The sequence below is a fragment of the Glandiceps talaboti genome, chromosome 5, assembly GCF_964340395.1.
Source record: "Glandiceps talaboti chromosome 5, keGlaTala1.1, whole genome shotgun sequence".
In the NCBI taxonomy this organism is placed as follows: domain Eukaryota; kingdom Metazoa; phylum Hemichordata; class Enteropneusta; family Spengelidae; genus Glandiceps; species Glandiceps talaboti.
In genome coordinates, this window is record NC_135553.1 from 9,447,866 (window position 1) to 9,474,525 (window position 26,660).

General features: G+C 36.9%; 1 protein-coding gene across 1 annotated transcript; it reads left to right on the top strand.

Moving 5' to 3' along the window:
• On the top strand, nt 1–26,374 carry LOC144435000 (hyalin-like). The gene is made up of 21 exons (XM_078123532.1): nt 1–367; nt 8,946–9,188; nt 9,633–9,875; nt 10,607–10,849; nt 11,294–11,536; nt 11,973–12,215; nt 12,641–12,883; nt 14,019–14,261; nt 14,684–14,926; nt 15,363–15,605; nt 16,031–16,273; nt 16,722–16,964; nt 17,409–17,651; nt 18,077–18,319; nt 18,768–19,010; nt 19,448–19,690; nt 20,409–20,651; nt 21,140–21,769; nt 24,686–24,970; nt 25,523–25,592; nt 26,314–26,374. The coding sequence occupies exons 1-21, from the start codon at nt 1–3 to the stop codon at nt 26,372–26,374; spliced, it is 5,301 nt and encodes a 1,766-aa protein (XP_077979658.1).
• The last annotated feature ends 286 nt before the right edge of the window (nt 26,375–26,660 follow it).

Genomic DNA, 26,660 nt, shown 5'->3' on the forward strand with positions numbered 1-26,660 from the left:
ATGAATCACGTGTGTACCACATGGTGTTCATCAATCGGTTACTTTGAAGTATTTGTCAACGGTAGTTTCGTAGCCAGTGGGATTGATTTAGCAAGGGGCCATATAATCAAAACGGGTGGTCACATCACTTTAGGACATGCCCTGAGCGACGCTGATGACAGCACTCCGTTCCTGGGAGAAATGACTGGATTACAAATCTACAACCGGATCCCCGCTGACAAAGAGTTAGCGAGTCTGGCCAATGACAGTTGTAATGATCAACCAGGTGGTAATATCTACTCTTGGCATTCTGGTAATTTGATTGTAGCACCGACAGACATAAAAACATCACCTTTGCCAACCTGTCCCTGTTCTACTATAATCGCAGGTAAGTGGTGTCATTTAATCAGTTAAAATCGAATGGGTCACGGTAAAAACTGCAAAGGGATACCAATATGTTATATATTTGTTCGTTATGACTAGCTACCTAAAATCTACAATGTTCCATTGCTCACATTATGCAAGGTGCCAATATATAAATAGTCTCAATAGTCTAAAGTACACTAATTTGATAATAACAAACGTGTCAATGATATGATAAACGTTTCAGCTCTAATATTGTGAGACATGTTTACATGGAGATTGACAAGCGTTATATAACTAACCATATATTATATTAGTTCCGGGTATAAGATTTCTAAATATGGTTAACAACGAAGATTGTCCACAAGAACTATAAACATATATTCCATCAAACATACTCATTTCTTCTGCAGGTATATGATACAACAGGTATATGAAAACTCAAATATTCCCACGTGCTACCTAACGTTATATTACTGCATGGGGACTCGTGAGATATAACTTGGCGACGTAAATTTTCTGAAAATGAGAAAATTACATTTTCCTATTGAAAGTATACATGTACTTTGTACTGGGACTGATCACTTGCAGGATGTTTATCTGATCACGTGGGCGGGGCAAGGAACCAAACATGTGTCAGTGCTCAGTGAGACTCATTACGTCACTGATTTATTCATACACACACACACACGCACACAGACAGACAGGCATACATACATACATACATACATACATACATACATACATACATGTAAACTTTATTTGAACTGGATAGTTCTTTAAGTACATGCATATAAATAATTGTCTCCCAAGAAGTCAAGTGAGGGCCATCCCTGTGGGTTCAGTGTTAATGCAGGAGGAAACCGGGGAAAACCGGCATTGTTCGGTACAGTCAAACTGAACGACACTCTTCTTACTTACAGCGTGGTAAATTTAATCGAACCCTGAATGGGGTTCGAACCCCGACCGCAGTGGTAACACAACCACTCGGCCAACGACAACCATACACACATACATATATAAATACATACCTACATACCTGTTGTTAGTTTTATATAGCTAATCAAAATTATATGTTAATCAGTAAAGCCTATAGATACACCTAAATTTGTTTACCGATTTATTTTGATAAAAAGTGACTTATAAACCTGAAGGATCTGGGCGGACGTTTATTTATTCTTTTAATTTATTTAATCTGCATGTCACTATAATGAACTACTATTAATGTAGCGGTGCGTATAATAGAATTTATTTTTTTCATATTCAATGTCCAACTTTCACCATGAGATTGAAATGCGACAGATTACTTGTTTCCATCAAAACAAAATAGATACTCCCAAGCCTTACTACCAAACCAGAGTGACTTCAGAGTTTCAATCAGGCAGCATGGTGTTATCTACATCTCATCACTCAAGGTTTTTCGTTACATATTACATTAAAGCAAAATACAGACATTGGTAGTGTGCTAGTAGATAAAATGATACCTTGTATCTCACTGGGGTGAACACAAATCAACATCACTGTTGGATGAAACAAGAAAGATTCAATCACAAACCTTATTTTGTGTTCACAGTGAGATAAAATGTAACATTTCATACGCGTGTGCGTTATCAGTGACTGTATTTTGTTTGTGTAATTCGTAGCCAAATGTGTTTGTGAAATTCACAACACATCGTGCCGCCTAATTCAAACTCTACGGTCTTTCTGGTATGGTAGTAAGTTTACGAATATGGACGAAACCAATGCCGAAAACAGATCAAATCGTTGCAAGGAAGTATCATAGGGCGATGAAGAAAATCTTTCTTACACTATTCCCAACAAATTGCAAATTAAGGCGCGGAAAATGACAATATAATGAGTCCCTGGAATGTTTAAATATTCCCACACCTTTCAAATCATCACTGTGTGCATTCTAGATTATTCTTGGGTCAGTCTATTTTCTTCGACCAGTGCGTATTAAAGAAGTCAGAAGGTATATATTGGCACTATGTTACACTATTTGGCTCATATTCAGGACCCACAAAATTATACTGGGTGATGAAGGTGTTTTTTTTTTATATCAAGTTTTGACCCAAGTTAACAAAGAAACTATATTTTTGACGTGTCCTGATTACCTGAAGTAACCAGAAGTGGGAAGTTTTCAAAACTATGATTTTAAAGCACATGAGTTGACAAAGGTTACTGAGCATTGTCACCTGTCCACAAATCTATATTTTTAGAAACGATACAGTCCGTTTCAAGCTACCGTTCATCAAATTGCAAATTAAGGCGAGAAAAGTGACAATAGATCTTACTCATTCAAATGTTGAAATATTGTCACGTTTTCAGACAGAGTATGTGAATGGCAACTTGAAACGGACTGTTTAACAGCCCCCTTAATGGTCTATATATTTTGAATTTTCAGGTGTTCAGCCAGTAATACCTAGCGACTGGAAGCGTTGAAAATGGAAGTCATTTTCTCACTACAAACCATGAAAGTACCGTATGCGACGATCGATGTCGTAGATCTTTCATTGATGCCATGTACTTTTACTAGTAATTAATTTAGTTGACAATGTCATATTGTTCATTAAACTATTTGAATGCATTTGTTTGCCGTTGTATCTTTGGCTTCTTACCTGCCTGCCTTCTTGGACTGTGGAAAGGTTGATAGTAAACAAGGACCCACTTTTGTTGGCAGTTGTCACTCACAGCAGACACTTGTTTTGTTCTTTGACTTAACCACTTATCTTACATACCATTCTCTTACCAAAAATCAAACGTTCAAATGATTTCGTTTAGAAGCTGGCAACACGTTTTACATCTCACGAGTCCTCATGTACATAATCGAAATTTGTGTGTGATGCTAGGTTTTCGTGACACTGTTTAGTTTTGCGAATGGTTTCTTTCGCTGATGGGTATCAATAGCTTAACGTATTTCAAACATCTTTATACAATTCAACAAACAAACAAACAAACAAACAAGTATACGTAAGCCAGTTAGCTTGAATAAATCGTCCTCTTCATCATAACAATGTTGTGAATTTAAAAGAGACTGTCACCAAAATAGAAATCAAACCTTTAATCATATTAGGTAAAATTAGTTACAAAATATAACTTAATAAGGATGTAAGGCTTGTCTTACCTTCAAGTTTATAAAAAAAAATAGGTCTACTATCAAACTACATAGCTATTATCTTTTGCAGGAATTATATACAAAAATGACATAACATTTCTTGAACAAGCACTAAAAAATTTACAACTGTATCTCAGGTGCCAAGGGACATAATCTATTTTGTCATTTGGAACAAATCAGCGTTAAGTTAAATTTCGGAAAAGTTGCTATCGTTGAGAAAAAATATACAAATTGAACTCCAACTTTGCATGAATGGGCTGAATTGAGGGTGTCTATCGGAACCCGAGATAGGTGTATTGGTAATGATTGTTGACACACTCGCTGGCTACGTATACTGTCACTCAATCTCTGGACACCCTTTGGAAATATTACGTAGACCACAAGCAGATCTGTCTCACTGATGAATTGTGAACCAATGGGATGTGAAAGTACTTTCCGATGACAACTGTAGCTACGTAATACTCTGTACGTTGGAGGAAGGCACTGAAACAACTATACACGTCTGACAGTGGTGTCTGAAGAACTTACACAATAAACACAGTTATCCAGAATAGTAGCTTCAAATGTTTTTATTAAGTGAAGTTCATGTTTCTTTTTTTATATACATGTACACTTACCATTCTCAAATGATGTCAACAATACATCCAAAGATGGGGTGATTTCTACTGCAAAAAAAGCTCATTCCTCGATAGATGGTAATTAGTTTTACATTCAGTAATAAGCTAGTTGCTAATGACCGGTCTCAAAAAGTCAGTTTACTCGTTTGTGTGCTACTTACTCATTACGTCACTGTAATACATTAGAAAGGCCAATGATTCAGTCCTTGGTTCTCTAATCGGTGTCATGCTATAAGGACTACACAGGATGATATCGATTCCTTTCTTCTGGGTTTCTTTCTTCTTTTCTGACGCTCTTCCAGACATCTCGGACCTTAACTGTAAACATAAAACCAAACTGGGTCTGTGAGGTCATGGTCAGTTCTCTGTACTATAAACCATTACCAAACCATAGTTTGTATATAATTTCAGCAAATATATGTCAACTTAATTTAAACAATATTCAAGTATGGGATAGACACGTCGAAATGATCAATACACAATTAAGGCTATTTTTAAATTGAGCTACTCCTTACCATCAACACAGTTGCAGTTTTAAGAGAGAAGAGAGAGAGAGAGAGAGAGAGAGAGAGAGAGAGAGAGAGAGAGAGAGAGAGAGAGAGAGAGAGAGAGAGAGAGAGAGAGGCAGGCAGGCAGGCAGGCAGGCAGACAGACAGACAGACAGACAGACAGACAGACAGACAGACAGACAGAGATAACGTTATACAAATCAGTTTTAAATAACACTAATTAATATGCATGTGAATATTACACATCAAACCTCATCAATTATAGGCCACTACCTTGAAGGCAATACACACATATGCACACTAAGACAGAAAGAACCAAAATCTTGGCATCTCCAAAGGAACTATTCTTATAAGGGAAAGGGCGAAGTTCTATCACACCTTTATCTTAGTTAGGCTTGCGCAGCGGAGAGTTGTTGAAAATGACACCTCTGGGTCCCTAAGCATAAAATTAATGTGTTATTGTATGAAACTAAGATATAATCAGCGCTGCCTTTGTTCCTTTTTAGCTTAGAGCAATTCTAGTTTTGGGCGACACAAACATGTTGACTTTCAATTTAACTAGTTTCTTTACCCATCATCCAATAGTTTACAATCTCGATTTCTATATTACTCGAATTATGTACACTACATTAAGAAATCCTGCGCTGTCATTAACAACTGGATATCAAATGGCAATCTAAAGATATGTTCTTAAATATAGATTCACTTAACCTTGAAAGTGGCCTTTCAATTAAGTAATGACTCTTTAATTACCGGGTACATGTGAAAACTTTATATGTACATTGCAATCGACATTCCACCACTCAGGATGAATATATTTGCATCAATTAGTATGGAAGTGGTGTATTGATTAATATTCATTAGTGTTTACAAATTTCTCCTTTATATACTAATATGAAGGTACGTACGTAGTCACGTGTTCACCTGCGTCATCATCATCATCATTATGAAAGAATAGAACACTCACGCTCGATATTGGCATACAACATATAAAGGTCGCTTCTTTGGACAATTAAAGTTTATACGCTGTTTACTCAAGTGAAAATGTTAACATAATAACCCCAATTAAACTATTTTCAAATGATTATGTCGATGCATGCTTTCTATAACATTGCAAATGTCTTCTGCCTTATTTAACAGTTGACTGCAAAGTTGGGATTTTTTGAACTTTTTAAAATAAATACGTATAATAAATTACCAGATTGAGTTCGGTTAATTGTAATTGGTGGCTAAGTGTACACAGTATGTACACACTGCAGCATAATCGACGTCCGTCACAAGTCTAAACTCAGCTTGTGCCTCTTTAACCAAGCCTAAACTCAGCTTGTGCCCCTTTAACCAAGACTAAACTCAGCTTGTACCCCTTTAACCAAACCTAAACTCAGCTTGTGCCCCTTTAACCAAGACTAAACTCAGCTTGTGCCCCTTTAACCAAACCTAAACTCAGCTTGTGCCCCTTTAACCAAGACTAAACTCAGCTTGTGCCCCTTTAACCAAGACTAAATTCAGCTTGTGCCCCTTTAACCAAGACTAAACTCAGCTTGTGCCCCTTTAACCAAGACTAAACTCAGCTTGTGCCCCTTTAACCAAGCCTAAACTCAGCTTGTGCCCCTTTAACCAAGCCTAACTCAGCTTGTGCCACTTTAACCAAGCCTAAACTCAGTTTGTGCCCCTTTAACCAAGCCTAAACTCAGCTTGTGCCCCTTTAACCAAGCCTAAACTCAGCTTGTGCCCATTTAACCAAGACTAAACTCAGCTTGTGCCCCTTTAACCAAGCCTAAACTCAGCTTGTGCCCCTTTAACCAAGCCTAAACTCAGCTTGTGCCCCTTTAACCAAGACTAAACTCAGCTTGTGCCCCTTTAACCAAGCCTAAACTCAGCTTGTGCCCCTTTAACCAAGACTAAACTCAGCTTGTGGCCTTTAACCAAGACTAAACTCAGCTTTTGTCCCTTTAACAAAGTCTAAACTCAGTTTGTGCCCCTTTAACCAAGCCTAAACTCAGCTTGTGCCCCTTTAACCAAGACTAAACTCAGCTTGTGCCTCTTTAACCAAGCCTAAACTCAGCTTGTGCCCCTTTAACCAAGACTAAACTCAGCTTGTGCCTCTTTAACCAAGCCTAAACTCAGCTTGTGCCCCTTTAACCAAGCCTAAACTCAGTTTGTTCCCCTTTAACCAAGCCTAAACTCAGCTTGTGCCCCTTTAACCAAGCCTAAACTCAGTTTGTTCCCCTTTAACCAAGCCTAAACTCAGCTTGTGCCCCTTTAACCTAGCCTAAACTCAACTTGTGGCCTTTAACCAAGACTAAACTCAACTTGTGCCCCTTTAACCAAGCCTAAACTCAGTTTGTGCCCCTTTAACCAAGCCTAAACTCAGCTTGTGGCCTTTAACCAAGCTTAAACTCAGCTTGTGCCCCTTTAACCAAGACTAAACTCAGCTTGTGCCCCTTTAACCAAGACTAAACTCAGCTTGTGCCCCTTTAACCAAGACTAAACTCAGCTTGTGCCCCTTTAACCAAGCCTAAACTCAGCTTGTGCCCCTTTAACCAAGCCTAACTCAGCTTGTGCCCCTTTAACCAAGCCTAAACTCAGTTTGTGCCCCTTTAACCAAGCCTAAACTCAGCTTGTGCCCCTTTAACCAAGCCTAAACTCAGCTTGTGCCCCTTTAACCAAGACTAAACTCAGCTTGTGCCTCTTTAACCAAGCCTAAACTCAGCTTGTGCCCCTTTAACCAAGACTAAACTCAGCTTGTGGCCTTTAACCAAGACTAAACTCAGCTTTTGTCCCTTTAACCAAGTCTAAACTCAGCTTGTGCCCCTTTAACCAAGCCTAAACTCAGTTTGTGCCCCTTTAACCAAGCCTAAACTCAGCTTGTGCCCCTTTAACCAAGCCTAAACTCAGCTTGTGCCCCTTTAACCAAGACTAAACTCAGCTTGTGCCTCTTTAACCAAGCCTAAACTCAGCCTGTGCCCCTTTAACCAAGCCTAAACTCAGCTTGTGGCCCTTTAACCAAGCCTAAACTCAGCTTGTGCCCCTTTAACCAAGCCTAAACTCAGTTTGTTCCCCTTTAACCAAGCCTAAACTCAGCTTGTGCCCCTTTAACCTAGCCTAAACTCAACTTGTGGCCTTTAACCAAGACTAAACTCAACTTGTGCCCCTTTAACCAAGCCTAAACTCAGTTTGTGCCCCTTTAACCAAGCCTAAACTCAGCTTGTGGCCTTTAACCAAGCTTAAACTCAGCTTGTGCCCCTTTAACCAAGACTAAACTCAGCTTGTGCCCCTTTAACCAAGCCTAAACTCAGCTTGTGCCCCTTTAACCAAGACTAAACTCAGCTTGTGCCCCTTTAACCAAGATTAAACTCAGCTTGTGCCCCTTTAACCAAGCCTAAACTCAGCTTGTGCCCCTTTATCCAAGCCTAAACTCAGCTTGTGCCCCTTTAACCAAGTCTAAACTCAGCTTGTGCCCCTTTAACCAAGCCTAAACTCAACTTGTGGCCTTTAACCAAGACTAAACTCAGCTTGTGCCCCTTTAACCAAGCCTAAACTCAGCTTGTGCCCCTTTAACCAAGCCTAAACTCAGTTTGTGCCCCTTTAACCAAGACTAAACTCAGCTTGTGCCTCTTTAACCAAGCCTAAACTCAGTCTGTGCCCCTTTAACCAAGACTAAACTCAGTTTGTGCCCCTTTAACCAAGCCTAAACTCAGCTTGTGGCCCTTTAACCAAGCCTAAACTCAGTCTGTGCCCCTATAACGAAGCCTAAACTCAGCTTGTGCCCCTTTATCCAAGCCTAAACTCAGCCTGTGCCCCTTTAACCAAACCTAAACTAAGCTTGTGCCCCGCTATAGAATCACAATTCATGAACATCATTCGATTAAATATGAAAATTCAAGAATATTTCTACGCAAAAATCGGAAACGTACTAACTAACTTACTACTGTACAAGGTAGGAATGCTATATTCATAGACCCATTTTTTGACTAAAATGTTACTCTTATTTGTCAAATATGTGTGTTTGAAGATACACGAAATAATGTGAAAGGAAGTAGTCTTAAAGAGACAAACCTGTCCAGACACCCAGCTGCTGTGTTGTGAATAATGGGAAACATTACAACCCATCACATCTTACCCAAATGTATTGGCTTTAACTTTCCTCAAATTAATTCTTCAGAATAAGTTTCGATAAATCCAGTTGACTTAATCCAGATAAAAGACAATTATACAGACCTTTAATTAGTTTGAGTTACTGCTCATCACAATAACAACGTAAACTTTCATACTGTGGTTTTTTATGGAAGAAATACTGCCACTTCAATTCCTTATTAACCACCTTTTCATCTGACTAACTAACTACCTCTCCTGCAACAGATACGATATCTCCCGTGGTGACTTGCCCTCCATCTCAAACTGTTGAGTATGATGATGGTTACACAAGTACTGTTGTCAAGTTCAGTGTTGAATCAGCAACTGATAATTCGGGAATAACACCTACCGTAACATGCAACCCTCCTTCAGGCAATATTTTCATTAGTGGTGTAAACACGGTAATGTGCTCAGCTACAGACGATTCCCGCAATACCGGGTTCTGTAATTTTACGCTGACTGTACAAGGTAGAAATGCTATATTCATAGTCCCATTCTTTAACTAAATTGTCACTCTTATTTGTCAAATATGTGTGTTTGAAGATACACGAAATAATGTGAAAGGCAGTAGTCTTGAAGAGACAAACCTGTCCAGACACCCAGTTGTTGTGTTCTGAATAATGGGAAACATTACAACCCATCACATCTTACCCAATTGTATTAGCTTTAACTTTCCTCAAATTAATTCTTCACTATCCTCAAATTAATTCTTCAGAATAGGTTTCGATAAATCCAGTTGACTAAATCCAGAAAAAAGACAATCATACAGACCTTTAATTAGTTTGAGTTACTGCTCATCACAATAACAACGTAAACTTTCATACTGTGTTTTTTTATGGAAGAAATACTGCCACTTCAATTCCTTATTAACCACCTTTTCATCTGACTAACTAACTACCTCTCCTGCAACAGATACGATATCTCCCGTGGTGACTTGCCCTCCATCTCAAACTGTTGAGTATGATGATGGTTACACAAGTACTGTTGTCAAGTTCAGTGTTGAATCAGCAACTGATAATTCGGGAATAACACCTACCGTAACATGCAACCCTCCTTCAGGCAATATTTTCATTAGTGGTGTAAACACGGTAATGTGCTCAGCTACAGATGATTCCCGCAATACCGGGTTCTGTAATTTTACGCTGACTGTACAAGGTAGAAATGCTATATTCATAGTCCCATTCTTTAACTAAATTGTCACTCTTATTTGTCAAATATGTGTGTTTGAAGATACACGAAATAATGTGAAAGGCAGTAGTCTTGAAGAGACAAACCTGTCCAGACACCCAGTTGTTGTGTTCTGAATAATGGGAAACATTACAACCCATCACATCTTACCCAATTGTATTAGCTTTAACTTTCCTCAAATTAATTCTTCACTATCCTCAAATTAATTCTTCAGAATAGGTTTGGATAAATCCAGTTGACTAAATCCAGATAAAAGACAATCATACAGACCTTTAATTAGTTTGAGTTACTGCTCATCACAATAACAACGTATACCTTCATACTGTGGTTTTTTATGGAAGAAATACTGCCACTTCAATTCCTTATTAACCACCTTTTCATCTGACTAACTAACTACCTCTCCTGTAACAGATACGATATCTCCCGTGGTGACTTGCCCAATTGTATTAGCTTTAACTTTCCTCAAATTAATTCTTCACTATCCTCAAATTAATTCTTCAGAATAGGTTTGGATAAATCCAGTTGACTAAATCCAGATAAAAGACAATCATACAGACCTTTAATTAGTTTGAGTTACTGCTCATCACAATAACAACGTATACCTTCATACTGTGGTTTTTTATGGAAGAAATACTGCCACTTCAATTCCTTATTAACCACCTTTTCATCTGACTAACTAACTACCTCTCCTGTAACAGATACGATATCTCCCGTGGTGACTTGCCCTCCATCTCAAACTGTTGAGTATGATGATGGTTACACAAGTACTGTTGTCAAGTTCAGTGTTGAATCAGCAACTGATAATTCGGGAATAACACCTACCGTAACATGCAACCCTCCTTCAGGCAATATTTTCATTAGTGGTGTAAACACGGTAATGTGCTCAGCTACAGATGATTCCCGCAATACCGGGTTCTGTAATTTTACGCTGACTGTACAAGGTAGAAATGCTATATTCATAGTCCCATTCTTTAACTAAATTGTCACTCTTATTTGTCAAATATGTGTGTTTGAAGATACACGAAATAATGTGAAAGGCAGTAGTCTTGAAGAGACAAACCTGTCCAGACACCCAGTTGTTGTGTTCTGAATAATGAGAAACATTACAACCCATCACATCTTACCCAATTGTATTAGCTTTAACTTTCCTCAAATTAATTCTTCACTATCCTCAAATTAATTCTTCAGAATAGGTTTGGATAAATCCAGTTGACTAAATCCAGATAAAAGACAATCATACAGACCTTTAATTAGTTTGAGTTACTGCTCATCACAATAACAACGTATACCTTCATACTGTGGTTTTTTATGGAAGAAATACTGCCACTTCAATTCCTTATTAACCACCTTTTCATCTGACTAACTAACTACCTCTCCTGTAACAGATACGATATCTCCCGTGGTGACTTGCCCTCCTTCTCAAACTGTTGAGTATGATGATGGTTACACAAGTACTGTTGTCAAGTTTAGTGTTGAATCAGCAACTGACAATTCAGGAATAACACCAACCGTAACATGCAACCCTCCTTCAGGCAATATTTTCATTAGTGGTGTAAACACGGTAATGTGCTCAGCTACAGATGACTCCGGCAATACTGGGTTCTGTAATTTTACGCTGACTGTACAAGGTAGAAATGCTATATTCATAGTCCCATTCTTTAACTAAATTGTCACTCTTATTTGTCAAATATGTGTGTTTGAAGATACACGAAATAATGTGAAAGGCAGTAGTCTTGAAGAGACAATCCTGTCCAGACACCCAGTTGTTGTGTACTGAATAATGGGAAACATTACAACCCATCACATCTTATCCAATTGTATTGGCTTTAACTTTCCTCAAATTAATTCTTCACAATCCTCAAATTAATTCTTCAGAATAGGTTTGGATAAATCCAGTTGACTAAATCCAGAAAAAAGACAGTTATATAGACCTTTAATTAGTTTGAGTTACTGCTCATCACAATAACAACGTATACTTTCATACTGTGGTATTTTATGGAAGAAATACTGCCATTTTAATTCGTTATAAACCAAATTTTCATCTGACTACCTCTCCTGTAACAGATACGATATCTCCCGTGGTGACTTGCCCTCCATCTCAAAATGTTGAGTATGACGATGGTTACACAACTACTGTTGTCAAGTTCAGTGTTGAATCAGCAACTGACAATTCAGGAATAACACCAACCGTAACATGCAACCCTCCTTCAGGCAATATTTTCATTAGTGGTGTAAACACGGTAATGTGCTCAGCTACAGATGACTCCGGCAATACTGGGTTCTGTAATTTTACACTGACTGTACAAGGTAAGAATGCCATGATATCCATAGTCCCATTCTTTAACTAAAATGTTACTCTTATTTGTCAAATATGTGTGTTTGAAGATACACGAAATAATGTGAAAGGAAATAGTCTTAAAGAAACAAACCTGTCCAGACACCCAGCTGCTGTGTTCTGAATAATGGGAAACATAACAACCCATTACATCTTACCCAAATGTGTTGGCTTTAACATTCCTCAAATTAATTCTTCAGAATAAGTTTCGATAAATCCAGTTGACTTAATCTAGATAAAAGACAATTATACAGACCTTTAATTCGTTTGAGTTACTGCTCATCACAATAACAACGTATATTTTCATACTGTGGTATTTTATGGAAGAAATACTGCCACTTCAATTTCTTATTAACCACCTTTTCATCTGACTAACTAACTACCTCTCCTGCAACAGATACGATATCTCCCGTGGTGACTTGCCCTCCATCTCAAACTGTTGAGTATGATGATGGTTACACAAGTACTGTTGTCAAGTTCAGTGTTGAATCAGCAACTGATAATTCGGGAATAACACCTACCGTAACATGCAACCCTCCTTCAGGCAATATTTTCATTAGTGGTGTAAACACGGTAATGTGCTCAGCTACAGATGACTCCGGCAATATTGGGTTCTGTAATTTTACACTGACTGTACAAGGTAGAAATGCTATATTCATAGTCCCATTCTTTAACTAAATTGTCACTCTTATTTGTCAAATATGTGTGTTTGAAGATACACGAAATAATGTGACAGGCAGTAGTCATGAAGAGACAAACCTGTCCAGACACCCAGTTGTTGTGTTCTGAATAATGGGAAACATTACAACCCATCACATCTTATCCAATTGTATTGGCTTTAACTTTCCTCAAATTAATTCTTCACAATCCTCAAATTAATTCTTCAGAATAGGTTTCGATAAATCCAGTTGACTAAATCCAGAAAAAAGACAGTTATATAGACCTTTAATTAGTTTGAGTTACTGCTCATCACAATAACAACGTATATTTTCATACTGTGGTTTTTTATGGAAGAAATACTGCCACTTCAATTCCTTATTAACCACCTTTTCATCTGACTAACTAACTAACTACCTCTCCTGTAACAGATACGATATCTCCCGTGGTGACTTGCCCTCCTTCTCAAACTGTTGAGTATGATGATGGTTACACAAGTACTGTTGTCAAGTTCAGTGTTGAATCAGCAACTGATAATTCGGGAATAACACCTACCGTAACATGCAACCCTCCTTCAGGCAATATTTTCATTAGTGGTGTAAACACGGTAATGTGCTCAGCTACAGATGATTCCCGCAATACCGGGTTCTGTAATTTTACGCTGACTGTACAAGGTAGAAATGCTATATTCATAGTCCCATTCTTTAACTAAATTGTCACTCTTATTTGTCAAATATGTGTGTTTGAAGATACACGAAATAATGTGAAAGGCAGTAGTCTTGAAGAGACAAACCTGTCCAGACACCCAGTTGTTGTGTTCTGAATAATGGGAAACATTACAACCCATCACATCTTACCCAATTGTATTAGCTTTAACTTTCCTCAAATTAATTCTTCACTATCCTCAAATTAATTCTTCAGAATAGGTTTGGATAAATCCAGTTGACTAAATCCAGATAAAAGACAATCATACAGACCTTTAATTAGTTTGAGTTACTGCTCATCACAATAACAACGTATACCTTCATACTGTGGTTTTTTATGGAAGAAATACTGCCACTTCAATTCCTTATTAACCACCTTTTCATCTGACTAACTAACTACCTCTCCTGTAACAGATACGATATCTCCCGTGGTGACTTGCCCTCCTTCTCAAACTGTTGAGTATGATGATGGTTACACAAGTACTGTTGTCAAGTTTAGTGTTGAATCAGCAACTGACAATTCAGGAATAACACCAACCGTAACATGCAACCCTCCTTCAGGCAATATTTTCATTAGTGGTGTAAACACGGTAATGTGCTCAGCTACAGATGACTCCGGCAATACTGGGTTCTGTAATTTTACGCTGACTGTACAAGGTAGAAATGCTATATTCATAGTCCCATTCTTTAACTAAAATGACACTCTTATTTGTCAAATATGTATGTTTGAAGATACACGAAATAATGTGAAAGGAAGTAGTCTTAAAGAGACAAACCTGTCCAGACACCCAGCTGCTGTGTTCAGAATAATGGGAAACATAACAACCCATTACATCTTACCGAAATGTATTGGCTTTAACTTTCCTCAAATTAATTCTTCAGAATAAGTTTCGATAAATCCAGTTGACTTAATCCAGATAAAAGACAATTATACAGACCTTTAATTAGTTTGAGTTACTGCTCATCACAATAACAACGTATATTTTCATACTGTAGTATTTTATGGAAGAAATACTGCCACTTCAATTTCTTATTAACCACCTTTTCATCTGACTAACTAACTACCTCTCCTGCAACAGATACGATATCTCCCGTGGTGACTTGCCCTCCATCTCAAACTGTTGAGTATGATGATAATTACACAAGTACTGTTGTCAAGTTCAGTGTTGAATCAGCAACTGATAATTCGGGAATAACATCTACCGTAACATGCAACCCTCCTTCAGGCAATATTTTCATTAGTGGTGTAAACACGGTAATGTGCTCAGCTACAGATGACTCCGGCAATATTGGGTTCTGTAATTTTACGCTGACTGTACAAGGTAGAAATGCTATATTCATAGTCCCATTCTTTAACTAAATTGTCACTCTTATTTGTCAAATATGTGTGTTTGAAGATACACGAAATAATGTGAAAGGCAGTAGTCTTGAAGAGACAATCCTGTCCAGACACCCAGTTGTTGTGTACTGAATAATGGGAAACATTACAACCCATCACATCTTATCCAATTGTATTGGCTTTAACTTTCCTCAAATTAATTCTTCACAATCCTCAAATTAATTCTTCAGAATAGGTTTGGATAAATCCAGTTGACTAAATCCAGAAAAAAGACAGTTATATAGACCTTTAATTAGTTTGAGTTACTGCTCATCACAATAACAACGTATACTTTCATACTGTGGTATTTTATGGAAGAAATACTGCCATTTTAATTCGTTATAAACCAAATTTTCATCTGACTACCTCTCCTGTAACAGATACGATATCTCCCGTGGTGACTTGCCCTCCATCTCAAAATGTTGAGTATGACGATGGTTACACAACTACTGTTGTCAAGTTCAGTGTTGAATCAGCAACTGACAATTCAGGAATAACACCAACCGTAACATGCAACCCTCCTTCAGGCAATATTTTCATTAGTGGTGTAAACACGGTAATGTGTTCAGCTACAGATGACTCCGGCAATACTGGGTTCTGTAATTTTACACTGACTGTACAAGGTAAGAATGCCATGATATCCATAGTCCCATTCTTTAACTAAAATGTTACTCTTATTTGTCAAATATGTGTGTTTGAAGATACACGAAATAATGTGAAAGGAAATAGTCTTAAAGAAACAAACCTGTCCAGACACCCAGCTGCTGTGTTCTGAATAATGGGAAACATAACAACCCATTACATCTTACCCAAATGTGTTGGCTTTAACATTCCTCAAATTAATTCTTCAGAATAAGTTTCGATAAATCCAGTTGACTTAATCTAGATAAAAGACAATTATACAGACCTTTAATTCGTTTGAGTTACTGCTCATCACAATAACAACGTATATTTTCATACTGTGGTATTTTATGGAAGAAATACTGCCACTTCAATTTCTTATTAACCACCTTTTCATCTGACTAACTAACTACCTCTCCTGCAACAGATACGATATCTCCCGTGGTGACTTGCCCTCCATCTCAAACTGTTGAGTATGATGATGGTTACACAAGTACTGTTGTCAAGTTCAGTGTTGAATCAGCAACTGATAATTCGGGAATAACACCTACCGTAACATGCAACCCTCCTTCAGGCAATATTTTCATTAGTGGTGTAAACACGGTAATGTGCTCAGCTACAGATGACTCCGGCAATATTGGGTTCTGTAATTTTACACTGACTGTACAAGGTAGAAATGCTATATTCATAGTCCCATTCTTTAACTAAATTGTCACTCTTATTTGTCAAATATGTGTGTTTGAAGATACACGAAATAATGTGACAGGCAGTAGTCATGAAGAGACAAACCTGTCCAGACACCCAGTTGTTGTGTTCTGAATAATGGGAAACATTACAACCCATCACATCTTATCCAATTGTATTGGCTTTAACTTTCCTCAAATTAATTCTTCACAATCCTCAAATTAATTCTTCAGAATAGGTTTCGATAAATCCAGTTGACTAAATCCAGAAAAAAGACAGTTATATAGACCTTTAATTAGTTTGAGTTACTGCTCATCACAATAACAACGTATATTTTCATACTGTGGTTTTTTATGGAAGAAATACTGCCACTTCAATTCCTTATTAACCACCTTTTCATCTGACTAACTAACTAACTACCTCTCCTGTAACAGATACGATATCTCCCGTGGTGACTTGCCCTCCTTCTCAAACTGTTGAGTATGATGATGGTTACACAAGTACTGTTGTCAAGTTTAGTGTTGAATCAGCAACTGACAATTCAGGAATAACACCAACCGTAACATGCAACCCTCCTTCAGGCAATATTTTCATTAGTGGTGTAAACACGGTAATGTGCTCAGCTACAGATGACTCCGGCAATACTGGGTTCTGTAATTTTACGCTGACTGTACAAGGTAGAAATGCTATATTCATAGTCCCATTCTTTAACTAAAATGACACTCTTATTTGTCAAATATGTATGTTTGAAGATACACGAAATAATGTGAAAGTAAGTAGTCTTAAAGAAACAAACCTGTCCAGACACCCAGCTGCTGTGTTGTGAATAATGGGAAACATTACAACCCATCACATCTTACCCAATTGTATTGGCTTTAACTTTTCTCAAATGAATTCTTCACAATCCTCAAATTAATTCTTCAGAATAAGTTTCGATAAATCCAGTTGATTTAATCCAGAAAAAAGACAATTATACAGACCTTTAATTAGTTTGAGTTACTGCTCATCACAATAACAACGTAAACTTTCATACTGTGGTATTTTATGGAAGAAATACTGCCATTTTAATTCCTTATTAATCACCTTTTCATCTGACTAACTAACTACCTCTCCTGTAACAGATACGATATCTCCCGTGGTGACTTGCCCTCCATCTCAAAATGTTGAGTATGACGATGGTTACACAACTACTGTTGTCAAGTTCAGTGTTGAATCAGCAACTGACAATTCAGGAATAACACCAACCGTAACATGCAACCCTCCTTCAGGCAATATTTTCATTAGTGGTGTAAACACGGTAATGTGCTCAGCTACAGATGACTCCGGCAATACTGGGTTCTGTAATTTTACGCTGACTGTACAAGGTAAGAATGTCATGATATTCATAGTCCCATTCTTTAACTAAAATGTTACTCTTATTTGTCAAATATGTGTGTTTGAAGATACACGAAATAATGTGAAAGGAAATAGTCTTAAAGAGACAAACCTGTCCAGACACCCAGCTGCTGTGTTCTGAATAATGGGAAACATAACAACCCATTACATCTTACCCAAATGTATTGGCTTTAACTTTCCTCAAATTAATTCTTCAGAATAAGTTTCGATAAATCCAGTTGACTAAATCCAGAAAAAAGACAATCATACAGACCTTTAATTAGTTTGAGTTACTGCTCATCACAATAACAACGTATATTTTCATACTGTGGTATTTTATGGAAGAAATACTGCCATTTTAATTCGTTATAAACCACCTTTTCATCTGACTAACTAACTAACTCTCCTGCAACAGATACGATATCTCCCGTGGTGACTTGCCCTCCATCTCAAACTGTTGAGTATGATGATGGTTACACAAGTACTGTTGTCAAGTTCAGTGTTGAATCAGCAACTGATAATTCGGGAATAACACCTACCGTAACATGCAACCCTCCTTCAGGCAATATTTTCATTAGTGGTGTAAACACGGTAATGTGCTCAGCTACAGATGACTCCGGCAATATTGGGTTCTGTAATTTTACACTGACTGTACAAGGTAGAAATGCTATATTCATAGTCCCATTCTTTAACTAAATTGTCACTCTTATTTGTCAAATATGTGTGTTTGAAGATACACGAAATAATGTGAAAGGCAGTAGTCATGAAGAGACAAACCTGTCCAGACACCCAGTTGTTGTGTTCAGAATAATGTGAAACATTACAACCCATCACATCTTATCCAATTGTATTGGCTTTAACTTTCCTCAAATTAATTCTTCACAATCCTCAAATTAATTCTTCAGAATAGGTTTCGATAAATCCAGTTGACTAAATCCAGAAAAAAGACAGTTATATAGACCTTTAATTAGTTTGAGTTACTGCTCATCACAATAACAACGTATATTTTCATACTGTGGTTTTTTATGGAAGAAATACTGCCACTTCAATTCCTTATTAACCACCTTTTCATCTGACTAACTAACTAACTACCTCTCCTGTAACAGATACGATATCTCCCGTGGTGACTTGCCCTCCTTCTCAAACTGTTGAGTATGATGATGGTTACACAAGTACTGTTGTCAAGTTTAGTGTTGAATCAGCAACTGACAATTCAGGAATAACACCAACCGTAACATGCAACCCTCCTTCAGGCAATATTTTCATTAGTGGTGTAAACACGGTAATGTGCTCAGCTACAGATGACTCCGGCAATACTGGGTTCTGTAATTTTACGCTGACTGTACAAGGTAGAAATGCTATATTCATAGTCCCATTCTTTAACTAAAATGACACTCTTATTTGTCAAATATGTATGTTTGAAGATACACGAAATAATGTGAAAGTAAGTAGTCTTAAAGAAACAAACCTGTCCAGACACCCAGCTGCTGTGTTGTGAATAATGGGAAACATTACAACCCATCACATCTTACCCAATTGTATTGGCTTTAACTTTTCTCAAATGAATTCTTCACAATCCTCAAATTAATTCTTCAGAATAAGTTTCGATAAATCCAGTTGATTTAATCCAGAAAAAAAGACAATTATACAGACCTTTAATTAGTTTGAGTTACTGCTCATCACAATAACAACGTAAACTTTCATACTGTGGTATTTTATGGAAGAAATACTGCCATTTTAATTCGTTATAAACCACCTTTTCATCTGACTACCTCTCCTGTAACAGATACGATATCTCCCGTGGTGACTTGCCCTCCTTCTCAAACTGTTGAGTATGATGATGGTTACACAAGTACTGTTGTCAAGTTTAGTGTTGAATCAGCAACTGACAATTCGGGAATAACACCTACCGTGACATGCAACCCTCCTTCAGGCAATATTTTCATTAGTGGTGTAAACACAGTAATATGCTCAGCTACAGATGACTCCGGCAATACTGGGTTCTGTAATTTTACGCTGACTGTACAGGGTAAGATCTATATATTCATATGAATTTCCTTCTTTTAGGCCAAAACATTACCCAAATTTGTCAAATCTGCCTTGGCCTTTGCACATTTAAGAATAATACAAATGTAAGTAATGTTGAAGGTAATAACATGTCCAGACACCCTGAAATAGTAAACAGCCTATATTTTACCCATGTATGCATAACCGGTGGGTTGTCGGTGGCCGAGCGGTTAGTTCGTACGCCTCTTACCTCTGCTGTCTGGGTTCCAGCCCGCCATGTGTCGGCTGGGTTTGATTTAAGATTTAACTAGGTCTGTATGTAAGAAGGGTGATGCTCAGTTCGAACCGGCCGGTTTTCCCGGTTTTCCTCCTCCTTCTTCAACACGAGGGCACTAGGGCGCTGCTCTTGCAGCGACCATTCAACAAATTTCCGAATATATTTGGATTAATAAAGATTATTATTATTATTACTATGACCTGTAACTAGCTTTAAATCACCTGTTGTAATTATCCAGAATAAATTTTCTCACAAATAAATATTTTTAAGGATAGAGAGAGTGGCAGAGAGAGAGCGGCCAGTTTATAGCCTGACAGATCTAGAAAGACAAAGACAGGCCCATAATTGGTTCGAGTGAATGCTCATTACAACGACGTCTTATAACGTCAAACTGTCGTATTTTATGGAAGGTATATACTAACCACTTATCAGTACCTTTTGTTTGACTCCAATTCCATATCAGATACAATCGCTCCTGTGGTGACTTGTCCTCCTTCTCAAAGTGTTGAGTACGACAGTGGTGATACAGCAGCAGTTATTATGTTTATTGGTGGGTCAGCCACTGACAACTCTGGAACAACACCCAGGGTGGAATGCAATCCTCCGTCAGGTAGTACTTTCAATCGAGGAGTAAACACTGTAACATGCTCAGCTACTGATGATTCAGGCAATACTGGATACTGTACTTTCACACTGACTGTACAAGGTAGGCATCAATACATAAGATATCACGCGTGAATCGAGAAGAAAATGTCGCCAAAATCACCTTATACATTCGTAGTAAATCCTAAACCACGGCTAGCTATACTATAATTCAAAGTGTAACCTCGTCATAATACAGGTCCTCGCCAACTTAATGAATTTAACAGATCATTTTTGTGGTAGACATCAGTTATCTTGTCCTCGGCATCATCTCAGAGAAAATAACATACATGTACCCTAAACGTGCCCTATTTAATATATTAAATGACCTGTACTATAACAGTCGGTTTATTTTTTTAAAGAGGGAAATTGAAAATGAGGTAGTGACATAGAAAGGGGGAAATACAATTCAGACAGACACACTAACAAACAGACAGATGGATGGATGCCATTGGCAATGCCTGCCCTTAAATTTGGTGCAGTAGCAGCCTTCACTTGTCACACTTTTCAACATGTGTCATGTAACATAAAACATCTCAACTTCATTTACAGCAAACCGTATTGATTCACTCATTCCCGTTGGTTGTGTCTTGTCCATAACGGAGTCTTCTGGTGTCAATTTTGTTACTTCTGCACTGGAAAGGCTTGAAGAAATCACTGTAAGTGTGTGGGTGAAAACACTAGCTGATGGTCCCCTCTTTTCATATAGTAGACCAGGGGCAGACGACGAATTGGTACTTTCCAGTGCCGGTAATTTACAAGTACGTATCCATGGTGTATTAAGTGAGGATTCAAACATTCATGTGAACAATGGTGAATGGAATCACGTGTGTCTCACGTGGTCTTCGTCCAACGGACAGTGGGATTTATGGATAAATGCTATATTGATCAAATCAGGTGTTGGGTTAGCCACTGGCGAAGCTATAGGTGCGGGTGGTACTTTTAAATTGGGACGGAAACAAAGCAATCCTAGTATTCCTTCTGAATTCTCTATAGACATTTATGACTTCCATACTTGGAGTCAGGTCCTCGGACAAAATGAAATTGGTTTATTGAATTCAAAGTGCTCTCAGCAATTATATGGAGATGTCTTTACATGGCATGATGGTAACATTGTAATCGATAACAGTACTGGTGTGACACTATCTCCATCTGATTTCTTGCCTGGTGGTTGCAAATCAGGTGAGTTCGTGTTTTCGTGACTGGAATTTTACCTTCCGTGAGGGTAGGTTATGTTATTTGTTTGTTTGTCTGTCTGTCTGTCTGTCTGTCTGTCTGTCTGTCTGTCTGTCTCTGTCTGTCTGTCTGTCTGTCTGTCTGTCTTTCTGTCTGTCTGTCTGTCTGTCCACGTGTGTATGCATGTATGTTTGTACGTACGTATGTATGTATGTACATTTGTATGTATGTATGTATGTATGTATGTATGTATGTATGTATGTATGTGTGTGTATGTATGTATGTATGTATGTATGTATGTATGTGTGTATGTATGTATGTATGTATGTATGTATGTATGTCTGTGACAATTATATAAAAAGCTACTGCATCAATTGCTATGAAACTTCTTACATACCTTCAGTATGGCAAGAACTGATTAGGTTTAGTAAACATCCTATGAATGTTAATTAAAAATTTACATAAAGAGCGATTTTCAGCAATGAGTCTAAATCGCAAGTTTTAAATTCCATATATATATGTACATAAATTGACCATACCAATGCGCACTTGTAGTGCAAAGGTTGTTGATGAAACTTCTAATTCTAACGAGTCATTTGCAAAATTAATGAGTTTTGGCAATAGGCAATACTAAAAAAGAACATGTTTCATATTTCTTCAAATTTCATATCGTTTGGTACATACATTGATAACAACAAAGTGCATCTAAATGTCAATTGTAAAGATTACAGATATAGCTTTTGGTTTTAATAAACCATTTGCATAATTAATGCTTTGTTGAAATACTAAATAATAAATAAATAAATATTTCAATTGATTAAAAAATGAATGATCATGTGCCTGTATGTGAAACACTTCATTCTAAAGAGAATATTACATACTGACTTTCATTTTAAAAAGAGTGTTGCACACCAATATTTCAGTAAATGACAAACTGATAGAAACAGTGGTACACTGTTTCTTTTAATAAAATGTAGTGTTGGAAATTGTGACATTTTACAGACATACATTGTATTTGGATGTATCGTGATCTATGCATATGAATAGCGTGTGTTGTATACATTTTCGTTTTAGAATATATTTTGGCGGGGGGGGGGGGGAATCCAAAATCATAGATCCTGGGGAAAATGGTGCTTGAAAAAGTTTTGAGTATGGCAATATGAGAGTCCGATAAAAAAATCTTTAGCCCCCTCCCGACAAGACTTTGTGAAAGCAGCTTGGAGGTAATGTTATATGTTTATCCGTGTGTCTCTGTGCGTCTATCTAGATCTATACACATGATATCTCAAAAACTATTGCATCGATTTTAATGAAATGTGCTACACATCTTCCATATGGTAATGACAGTAATGGTATTTTTTACGTGAATATGAATTAATCGTTTGCATAATTGACGGTTTTTAGTAATTAGGCTATATCTTCAGAATTCATACTTCAAATTCAATATAATTTGGTACAAATTTAACCATTACAAAGGCATATGTCCAATAACGGTTGTTGATGAAGCTTTCATTTTAATGAGTAATTTACATAATGAGTTTCAGTAATTAAACCATATCTAAAGAATACATGCTTCAAATTCAGCAACATTTGATACATATCAGGACCATAACAAAACACACGTAATCTATAAAACCTGTTGGCATAGTATTTAGTTTTAATGAGTCATTTGCATAATTAATTATTTTGGTAATAGGCTATTTCTTAAGAATACAAGCTTCAAATTTCATATAAGGCCTAAACAAATTGTTTGGTTACGGTTACCCCACCTGGTTTTTTTTACGCTGACCCTAAACTTTTTTACGTAGTCGAGAAAAAATAATAAAATCGCAAAAATTGAGAAGAAATAGTGGATGCGGAAACTGACATCAACTTAAAAATATAATATAAAGCTGTTCTTCCAATCTGTAATGGCTGTACATCTGATGAGAAGAAACCATTTAACACAGAGACCATATGGAAAACAACGGAAAAAATAACTACCTGAATTAGACACTCACATAAACAAATGTTTTAAAAAAATAAATAGATCTACCTACCCACCTATTCTAAGTGAGCGAAATTGGGACCACCCAACTTTTTTTTTGCTTTGCCTAAATTGGTTCATCAAACGTAATATACATCAACCATAACAAAGCATATATATATATATCATATATATATATATCATATAAAGACTGTTGCTTTTTTAAAGTTTTAATTATTAATTTGTATAATTAATTACTTTTGATAATGTGGCCAAATCTTAGAATGCAAGTCTCACATATTTTGCTACATCATACATCAAACATAACATAGCACATCATACATCAAACATAACATAGCACAAATGTACTACAAAGCTTGTTGAAATTTGCATAAGTAATGATCTTCTGTAAATACATCAACCATAACAAAACAAACATGTTTGGTGTAGTTTTTGTGTAGTTTTTTAATATGTGTGATTTATAATTTGTATGCATAGTTATTTTTGATAATTAGACAATATCTTTAGAATGCATATGCAAGCTTTGATTTCAGATAGTTTAGTACATGCATTGATGGTAAAGATGTACATGTGTCCTTTAGACCTTGTTAATGTGAATTATAATAATATTTTGATAATAAGGCAATACCTTCTTTATGCAAGCTTCAAATTTAATATAGTTTCATATAACTAATTTCCCAATTAAGAGGTATATTATGTATGATAGCTATAGCTCAGAATTTGCACTCCAACAGTGTTAGTGTGTAGGAACAGAAATCAATATTTTTGCCCATACGGGAGACATTCAATTTAAATCTGACATTTTTTTCCTGGTATAGACACGTTTGTCATGACCATGATTTATGTCTATACGCATAAAAAGAATATTATGAATATGATCACGAGAAAATGTAACAACATTGCTTAAAAATCTGTGTCTTTGTTCTTATCCATAGATGTCCTTTGTTATAACAATTATGGATTTAAAATCATAGCCAATTACGCAATGACCTGGGAAACTGCCAAGTCAGAATGTGAGAACATGTTCGAACCATACGGTTTATCGTCATACTTAGCAATACTTGATGAGAAGGAGCGCAGTCAGGTTGCGGACTACCTATTACAGAGCGCTGAATTCAGATCACCGAGGGGTAAGGGATACTGGATAGGTTGCAGTGATATTGGCAGTGAAGGCAACTTTGTATGGATCGATGGAAGTGTTCTACAAGATATATCTTGGAGTAGGAGAAACCCAAATAACAAAATAAGTAGAAGGTGTGCAATTGAAGATCGGGACCAAGACTGTTGCCAACTGTGGTACGTTTCACAGTTAATTAATCAATCCATCAATCGATAAATCGATCGATCAATCAGTCAGTCAGTCAGTCAGTCAGTCAGTCAGTCAGTCAGTCAATCAATCAATCAAGCACTGCAACAACCACTCAATAAAACAATCTATATCTATCAGTCAATCAATCAATTAATCAATAAACCGTTCGACGGATCGATCGACCAATATGAGTCACTTGTAACATGCTTAAATCCAGTATACAGAAATAATCAAACGCGATGACCAACTCGCAATGAGATGAGTCTTAATTTGCTTGACATATTTCTTAAATCTATCAAAGCATATACCAACAATTGTTAGTTCCAGAAAAATTTGGAATTATCAACGTATTAACATCATAAATTTATAAATATATCTTTATATATTAACTTCATCATATTCCGTTACATAAAATCTCTTGACAAACGGTAATTATTGATGTCATTTTTTCTGTATTTCGTAGGAAACAGAGCAATTCGAATTTTCGACTTGATGATGACTGTTGCATTGATAGGAAACAGTTCATATGTCGAGTAGGTATGTAGATATCTCGGTCGATTATAAATATGTTGCTTTCAAGAGTAACTGTGAGATGGTAGAAGGTAGCATGACGAATGCGTTTTACAAATCTGTATTTCGATTCTGAGTTTAGGGTTAACGATTAAGCTCACCAGTACCGCTGTATTGTTAATTCATGAATATTCTACGGTCAGACCTGGGGGTCAGACGAAGGACGCTTCGTCCGGCCGCGGTCATGACCGCGGCGGGACGGCCACTTGATAAACGACCCTTCCCTAAGGTAGATTGCGCCTCGGGTGCGAATTTCACTGAAAATGAAAGTGCATAAAATCTCTCCAAACTTTATCATATGAAAGCTTGCTTCAGTTCCTTTTCAAAAAATAAAAGAAATTTGGGGGGTCACTGGTCTCCTTTTCAAGGAATCGACAATCTTTCCCATACGGTTATAAACTCAGTATTCGGCGGCCATATTGGATTCTTAAATTGCTTGACTTTTCAAAACATTTTGACCTCTATATCAAAGATGTGTACCGTGACCCCTGATTTTCTTATTCAAATTAGGAATGAGTGTCAGTTGTCTTGTACAAAGTAACAGCAACAATTTAAAGAGTTTATTTCCGAGGTGAATTTCACGTTAAAGATACACTCGTAATCCATATCGAATGTAGATGTTTTAATTCAACTAATAACATGGCAGTTTGTAACATTCTGATATTTTATCATTTCCCATCGCAGATGGATTCTGCCAGAATATGTTGCAGTGAGTACGGAAACATACCCAAAGAGAGCCCCTTGATATTGTTAGAAAGTATTACTGATGAAATACAAATGCAAGAGGCGGACATGAAAACGAATATCAACAAAAAATTACATATTTGTTTATTAGAAGATAGTCAATTTCACCTAACTGTATTTATTGGATTTATAATTTCTTGTAACTATGGTAACTCTGTATCCTTAATATATTTATTCAGGAAATAAAGATATTTTATTAGCTCTCGCAATGGATGTAATGTGTATAAATGTCTTTAATACAACCAAGATTGTACTTGTTTGGAAAGTATACAATCGATGTGCTATAT

Excerpts from the sequence above, each read along its gene's own strand:
- LOC144435000 (XM_078123532.1), top strand. The coding sequence starts at position 1 with ATGAATCACGTGTGTACCACATGGTGTTCATCAATCGGTTACTTTGAA. Across the intron at positions 11,537-11,972 it reads TTTTACGCTGACTGTACAAG|ATACGATATCTCCCGTGGTG; the intron begins GTAGAAATGCTA and ends CTCCTGTAACAG. Across the intron at positions 20,652-21,139 it reads TTTCACACTGACTGTACAAG|CAAACCGTATTGATTCACTC; the intron begins GTAGGCATCAAT and ends CTTCATTTACAG.